The sequence below is a fragment of the Plasmodium gaboni genome, chromosome 4 (genome assembly GCF_001602025.1).
Source record: "Plasmodium gaboni strain SY75 chromosome 4, whole genome shotgun sequence".
Taxonomy (NCBI): domain Eukaryota; phylum Apicomplexa; class Aconoidasida; order Haemosporida; family Plasmodiidae; genus Plasmodium; species Plasmodium gaboni.
Genome location: NC_031484.1, coordinates 376,613 through 385,425, shown reverse-complemented (window position 1 = coordinate 385,425; position 8,813 = coordinate 376,613). Strand labels below are relative to the sequence as shown.

The 8,813-nt window shown below is 17.6% G+C and overlaps 4 protein-coding genes across 4 annotated transcripts; 2 read left to right on the top strand and 2 right to left on the bottom strand.

Annotated features, from left to right (window-relative positions):
- Positions 1–1,053, bottom strand: PGSY75_0412300 (putative phosphopantothenoylcysteine synthetase; the record flags this gene model as incomplete). Its single annotated transcript, XM_018784186.1, has 1 exon — positions 1–1,053. A coding segment is annotated over one exon (1,053 nt), but the record flags the coding sequence as incomplete, so codon positions are not given.
- Positions 1,054–1,870: 817 nt separating this feature from the next.
- Positions 1,871–2,869, top strand: PGSY75_0412200 (hypothetical protein; the record flags this gene model as incomplete). The annotated part of the gene is made up of 1 exon (XM_018784185.1): positions 1,871–2,869. The coding sequence occupies one exon, from the start codon at positions 1,871–1,873 to the stop codon at positions 2,867–2,869; it is 999 nt and encodes a 332-aa protein (XP_018643347.1).
- A 444-nt stretch (positions 2,870–3,313) lies between these two features.
- Positions 3,314–4,324, top strand: PGSY75_0412100 (putative mitochondrial ribosomal protein S12 precursor; the record flags this gene model as incomplete). Its single annotated transcript, XM_018784184.1, has 1 exon — positions 3,314–4,324. The coding sequence occupies one exon, from the start codon at positions 3,314–3,316 to the stop codon at positions 4,322–4,324; it is 1,011 nt and encodes a 336-aa protein (XP_018643346.1).
- A 1,034-nt stretch (positions 4,325–5,358) lies between these two features.
- Positions 5,359–7,356, bottom strand: PGSY75_0412000 (hypothetical protein; the record flags this gene model as incomplete). Its single annotated transcript, XM_018784183.1, has 1 exon — positions 5,359–7,356. One exon carries the CDS (start codon positions 7,354–7,356, stop codon positions 5,359–5,361), a length of 1,998 nt encoding a protein of 665 aa, XP_018643345.1.
- Between the last annotated feature and the right edge of the window lie 1,457 nt (positions 7,357–8,813).

Below are 8,813 nucleotides of genomic sequence, written 5' to 3'. Positions count from 1 at the left end.
GCTGTTCATATTATTTTGGTTCATTTGTTCATTTATTTTATTGCTGTTCATATTATTTTGGTTCTTTTTTTCATTTATATTATTACTGTTCATATTATTTTGTACCATTTCTTCTTCTTTTATATTATCATGATGTACTTCCGAGTTAAAATTTTTTATAAGCAATTGTATATAATAGACTATATTTTGTATATCCTCCTGTTGTATATTATAGTTTTCTTTCATTTGTATAATATTACTTAATAAAGAAAAAATATATTTAAAAAAGAGCTGTATGTTTATAAAAAATTTGTTATTTGAATATACACCAAAACGCAAGTTTAAGAATAACAATAATTTATAATATAATTTGTAAGATTGATTTTGATGTGTAATAATTTCAGAACATTTCTTATTTTGTATTGACGAAAAAAATAATAGCATATCATTTAATATATTATTTGTTGAATAAAAAATTTCATATAATAATAAATTATTTATATTTTGTTCTTGTTTTAATTTATGATATATATTTTTTAATAAAAAAGTATTTTGATATTTGTTTATCATATGTTGATTTAATAAATTACTAATTTCTATTAAATAAAAACCATATTCAAATATAGTATCATATGAAATTAGAAAAAGGTTATTATAATACATTTTATAATTTTGCAAATTATCTATTAAAATATTTGTTTCATTTTCTTTTTTTAAATTAAATCTAATATTATTTTCTTCAACTTTTAAATTTTCCATTTTTGCTAAATCTTTTAAATGATATTCAAAAGGTATATATGAACCTTTTCTATGTAAAAATATTACTTTCTTATTTATTTTCAAAAAATATTCACATATTAAAGTTCCTCTTTTACCAGTAGAAAAATTATCAATATTTCTTATCTCGATTTTTTCTAGTGGTACTTTAGTACCACCTGATGTAATCAATACTATTTTATCCTCATCATTTAATATGAACTTTTCTTTTAAAAATTTTAAAATTTCATCCAAATTTTTTGGTCTTAATTTTTTATTGAAAAACTTGGGATCCTCTTCAAAATATTCTTCCTTCATAATAAAATAAATAAAAAAAATATATATAAATATATATATATATATGTATATATTTATCTTATCAGATTACATGATTAGAGAAAATACACAAACAAACAAAAAAATTACATATATAATAATAAGATATATTATGATAATATAACAATTGTGTGCTGGTTGGTAATACAATACAATATATAAAATAATACAATATTATGTTATATAACCATATATTAATTATATTTATGTTATTCATATATTTTGTAAAATACCAATTTAACAAACTGTACAAAAAAAATATTAAAATAAAAAAAAAAAAAAAAAAAAAAATATATGATAAACAAAGAAACAATAAATTTAAATTATATATATATATATATATATATATATATATATATAATATATAATATATATATTTTCATTTTAATATGTTAGTATTAAACTTTATATATTTATTTTATTTTCATCATGAAAAGGATCTCCCCCAATTAATAAATATATACATATATATATAATTATAATAATATGCATATAAATAAATACATATGACATATGTATTTAAATATTTTTAATATATATAATGAGTCAAAATAAAATTATATATATATAATATAATTTAACTATTTATTTATTTATTTATTTATTTTTAATATTATATTATATGTACATTTTAAAAAAAGTAATCCATCCGTTTCTTTTTCTTTTTTTTTTTTTCAAAACGTCCTCCCTTGACAAATTTGAAACAAAAATTAAATATATTAAATATATATACATATATATATTTTTTTATTTTTATTTTTATTTTTATTTTAATATTTTTGATTGTAATGTAATCCAGATGAAAATCGAAAGTCGACTTGATTTTCGTAATTTTGACGGTTTATTACCAGTCCATATTGATATAGATAAAATAAATGAAGAAAAGAAAACATGTAAATATATAAGTGGGAATATAAATCCAGATTTATATAATAAAAATACCAATAATAAACTTACAAAAATTATAGGAGGAAATTATATATATGATATAATAAAAGAAAATAAGAATGAAAATAAAGTTGTTTTAGGTAATGGATCTAGTAGTATTGTAATAACAAGTTTAATAGGTCCTAATTCCAATAATTTAGTATATAATAAAAATTATGAGGATTCTTTATTTCATATAAAAATAAAAAATATTCAAGGTTATCGTACAGATAGAGAAAAAATATTTGAACAGATTATAACAAAATTATTTGAAAAAATATTAGACCAAAATTTATATAAATTTCAACAATTTTCTGTAAGAGTTCAAATATTATATGAATGTACTTTTATATTATCAAGTATAATAAATTCTATTATATTAAATTTTATATATAATAATATAAGTCTAAATTATGTAATAAATTCTATAAATATTGGTATAGTAGATAAAGAAAAATATGAACAATTTATCAAGAAAAAATATACATCATCAAATTATATATTTTTAGACGATTCTTTCAAATATTATATAAATGAAAATACAAATCAATATCAAATAAATAAAGATCAAAATTTATTTTATACAACATATAATTCTACATATATACCTAAAATTCTTTTAGATCCATTAGATGAAGAAATACAAACATATTGTAGTAGTGCTTTTTGTTTTGTTATTGCTCCTGATTATCATAAAGTATTATCAAATTATCTTATAAAAAATAACTTAGGAATATCATCTGATATTTATAACTTATGTAAAAATTATGCTTGTCAGGTTTCTCAATATATATACAAGCAATTTAAAAAGGATTATAAATCTCACTTAAATAAAATTGACACATATATGAATAATAATTATTTCTTCTAAACAGTGCAATTGTTTATATATTCATACAGAGCTACAAGTCGCTCCAAAAAAATAAATATTAAATATATTATATATATATATATATATATATATATTATATATATATTTTTTTACACACAATAGGGGGAAAAAATTATAGCAATAAAATTTTACATTTAAATATATTATATATATATATATAGTTATTTATTTTTATTTATTTTATTTTTTTTTTTTTTTTGGAATAATTAAAAAAAAATTAAGTGTATGTTTTTATCTAGCCATAATTGGCTTATTTTTTATTTTTTTTTTTTAATACATCAAATAAATTAATAATTAATTAATTAATTATATAATATATATATATATATGTATATTTTTTTTTTTAAATAAAAAAGTATGGTAAAATTATGAAATCAATTATTTTATATATGTATAAAAAAAATTTTCTATCTTCAAAATACCATGTTTTTTACCTTATCCAATAAGCTTAGTTATAAAAAAGGTACCCATGTAATTATAAAATATAATCCTTTTATTATAAATCATTTTTTCTTTAAAAAATGGATATATAAAACCCCATATGATAAGAGTGAAATAATTTTTTCAAATATAAAAAACGGGATAATCGGAGAAAATAAATATAATAAAATATGTAATAATCCTGTATTAAATGATAAAGGTATTACAAGTATATCCTATATGCATGATGATAAAATAAAAAAAAATAAACCCCAAATAACAAACAATAATAATAATATTAATAATAATAATATTAATATTAATGATAATTATAATAATGATTTATTTATTAGTATACATGCATTTTATCATTCCTATTTATTCAACAACATAAAACGTACGTTTAGCACAAAAAATATTCGAGGAAGATTATTTTATAAAAGAAGACCAAAGCAAATACCAAAACTAAAAAAGAAAAACTGGAGATCTAAATGGTTAGAAGGAGCTCCACAAAAAAGAGGAATATGTTTAAAGGTTCGTGTTCAAACACCAAAGAAACCAAATTCTGGTTTAAAGAAAATAGCTAGAGTTAGATTATCTACGGGTAGAATAGTATCTGTATATATACCAGGTATAGGTCATAATTTAAATACTCATAGTATTATATTAGTAAGAGGTGGTAGATGTAAAGATATTCCTGGATGTAATTATAAAGCAATCAGAGGTGTATATGATTTATTACCAGTAAAAAATAGATTTAGAGGTAGAAGTAAATATGGTGTTAAACTTTCAGAAGATAAAAGAAAACATTTATTAGAAAGATATAATTTTAAACATATTACTATTAAAAAAGATAGAGATGAATTCAATAAATATAAATGGTTCAATTATGTAGATAAAGATAAAAAACTACGTGAAAAACCATTAGACCCTGAGGAAAATGTACCTATTAATATCTTCCACTTTAATACCTACTATAGAAATAAAAAATTTCAACAAAATGGTGATATATAAACAAAATTATGTTATGCATATTATATATATGTGTGTGTATATATGTATATATATATATATATATATATATATATATATATATATTTTTTTTGTTTTTAATTAAATTTTTTTTTATTCATCCTAACATATTTCAACCATCGAGGTATATATATATAAGATCCTCGTATAACTTATATTATTAAAAAAATTTGTTCTTTTTTTTAAAAATATATTAAATTTAAACAAAATGTATATATACATATATTAATAATAAAAGTTTATGAATTATCTAATTATTATATAAATAAAAAATAAGAACACATAACTCATAAAAAACAAACATATATATATATATATATATATTATGGGTATAACATAATAGTTATTGTTTTCATAAAATAAAAGCAGAAATTTCGAATACACAAAAATAAAGTTATAAAAAGAAAAAAATCAATTCTTTTATTTATTGTCAAATATTATTATGATAGGCATTACTGTTTTGTTTTTATTTTTTTATTTCAAATGCTTTTATATTATATAATTACGTGGTATTCATATAATTACGCAATTTTAAAATATTTTAAAAAACACATAAAAAATAAAATAAAAAATAACAAAAGAAAAAAAATATATAAAATATATAATATATATAATATATATTTATTTGTTATATATTGGGGTGATAAATATCGGACATTCATGTCCTCACGAAATTTTCTTAAGAAAAAGAAAGGAAGATACACAAAAATATGTACATATACATATATATATATATATATATATATATATATATATATATATTACATATATGTATAATATACTCAATGATATTTTATCTTTTTTTTTTTAAAATAAGAAGATAGAAAAATATAAGGAAAAAATAAAAATAAATGAAAGAAAAAAAAAAAAAAAAAGAGAGGGGGAAGGGAAAAATAAATAAAATTAAATATGGATATCCTTTAATATATCTTTTTTATTTAATTCTTTGTACAATTTCGAATTTTCAAAAAATGTCTTACCATATCTTTTTATATATTTTGAAAATTGATATATGTTTACTTTTTCATTTTATTTGTTGTTTTATTAGTCTTTTGTGTGTTTTTTTTGAGATCTTTTGTTTGGGTCTTTTCATTTTTCACCTTATTTTGCACATCCTTTGGTGTATTTTGTTCTGTGTCACTTGATAAATTTTGTGGTGTATCACTTGGTGTATTTTTTTGCATATCATTTGATATACCCGTTTGTTCATTAAGGGTTAAATTATCTTTTACATCATCTTTTATATCATCTTTTATATTATCTTTTATATCATCTTTTATATTATCTTTTACATCACCTTTTATATCATCTTTTATGTTCTGACTCTTTTCCGCTTTAACATCTCGGTCATACACAGATGAAACCTCATATTCATATGGGTCCACATAATTTTTTACACTTTCAGAATTATAATTAAAATTTGGAATATTTGTAGATACTCCAAACATAGTATCATCAAATATATTAATATCATCATCAGGATCATTTAAAAATGGTTGGGCATATTGATTAAATTGGTAAGGATGCTCATCGTCGTTTTCTTCCTCTTCCTCTTCTTCCTCTTCTTCTTCTTCTTCATCATCCATAAAAGGCAAAGATTTCCTTTCAAAGTGTCCAAATTTCATATTGGGATCTACATGATCTGTCTCCATAATATTTAACATATAAGGATCATTAGTATGTATAATATTTGGCTCATTGAACCCATCTGATGAAAAATGGACAATTTTAATAGATGCAGGTGCATTTGAATCATTATTATTTAGATTAATAAAAAAAGGATTAGGATTAGCATGACTATTAATCATATCTAGAATAGACAAATGTTTGACAAAATCAACCATACTTAAATTTTTTGGTTGATATTTTTCTATAAGTTTAACATTCCATAGAAGACATAAATGTGGACTTTTATTTTTACTAATTTCTATTAATGTACATTCAAATTCTATATAATCATTTTTTTGTAAATTTTCAATCTGTGAAATCAAATCATTATTAAATAGTGCTCTAATATCTGGTCTATCATATTTATATTCTGATGGATTCATTTTTATATATAAAGAATTACTATTTAGAAATCCTTCTTTTATTTGAAAAAAGTTTCCTCTCCATAGAACAGTATTACTATAATATAATTTTTTAAAATTATGTATACTATTAAATTTATTTCTAAATTGTGATTTATTACCACAATCTTCTAAGTAATCAATCCATGAAGATGTAATATATGGACCCTTCACAAAATTATCTAGATTAAAATGACTAGTTATTCTTATAATATAAAAGAAAAAAATAAAAAATATTAAAGATATAAATAATGCTAAATATTTTGCTGATATAATAATTGCACATTTAGAAAATTGAAATGTTAAAATTTGATTTTCTCTTTTTATTTTAAATAATTTTTCTGATGAACTTAAATTTTTTTCACAATAAGGACAAATATATTTCTTTTGTTTAAATGTTAAATATAATAATGGTAATAAAAATATCGTAAAAAATGATATAAATACGAATAATAGAATTATCATAATATAAACAAATAAAGGAGTATATGTTTTTATTAAAGGATAAACATGTTTATTACAATATTCACAATTTAATATTTCTTTAATTTCATTTGTTACTTTATTATTATAATGATCACTATGAATATTATTATAAGCACTATTATTATTAATATTATTATTAATATTATTATTATTGTTATAGTAATAATCTTCCTCTTCATCACCTCTATCATTTAAAAAGTTACTTTCATTGTATGTGTGGTTGTTACCACTACATGTACTATTCCCATCATTATAAGAATGGTTTTTATAAATATTATTATACATATTATTATTATTATTATCATTATTATTATCATTATTCATCATTTCATTATTATATATATTTTGATTAATGTTACTATCTTCATTATATATACTGTCATTTATATTTATATCCCTCATCTCATTTTGTAAGACGTTCATTTCGGTTAGTTGATCCTTACCCTTAAATCCCGTCATCTTAAAAGAACATATATATATATGTATATATATATATATATATATATATTGTTCAAAAATATAAATGAAGGAATAAATGAAGGAATAAATGAAGGAATAAATGAAGGAATAAATGAATTTCCTAATTTATTATATAAAATATGATGATATTGTGAATATATAAGTATATATAAATAATATATATATTATATATATTATATATTTTTTTTTTTAATCTCCTAAAATAAATACATTTGTAATCATTGTAATAAATAATTCAACTATTCTCTTTTTATATAATCATCATTTTATTATTATTATTTTTTTTTTTATATATATATATAATATATACTTGTAAAAAAAGGCTTTTTTATATATGTAAAATATATATATTTTATAAATACGGAAGAAAAAATAAAATAAATAAAAATAAAAAATAAGTAATTCTTTTATAAATGGTTATATTAAAATTATAAAATGTATTATTTATTATAAATGAAAAAAATGAAATCACCCCATATATATAATATATTTTTATTTTTATATTATATTATTTTTTTTTTTTTTTTTTTAGTGTAGTAAAAATTTTACACTTTGGTAATTATTATGATTTATATTTTTACATTATACAAATAATATAAAAATTATATAATTCTATGCCCTTAAGTATTATTCTCACAAGTATATAATATGTTATATATAATATATATATATATATGTAGTGTTCTTATTTAAAATTTCTAAGTGTATTATATATATAATATATATATATATATATATTTATATATATATTATAATATTTTATTTTTCTAGTACTACTGCTTTTTAAAATATACTTTTATAATTAGAAAAAAAAAAAAATAAAATAAAATAATACATACATATATACATACATATATATAATATTTATTTATATTCCTTTTTATTTTATTTTATTATATTTTTATTTTTCTCTTTGTTCATATGTGTACCTATTTTTAATTTACCTTTTTCTTAAAATTACACATTTTTTTTTTTAAAGAATATAAAAAATATGTTTACATATCCACCTTACTGTGTTGTCTCAATATTATAACCCCTCATAAATATATTAATCATATAAAAAATAAAAAATATTACACAAAAAAATAATATATATATATAAAAGTAAATTAAATAAAAATATCAATAAAAAAAAAAAAACAAAAAAATTTTTTTTTTTAAAAATATATTCCTTTCAGATTCGTTTTTTTTTTTTTTAAAAGATTATAACATTACAATTGAATAGAATTATAAATTAAAAAAAAAAAAAAAAGACAAAAAAGAAAAAAAAATAAATAAACATATAAATAAATAAATAAATAATTATATTGACCGGATTTATAACTGTATAATATTTTTATTTATAAAAAGTGAACAAAATTTTAGAAGATGTAATGAAATCGATAGATAAATAAATAAATATATAAATATATATATATATATATATATATATATAT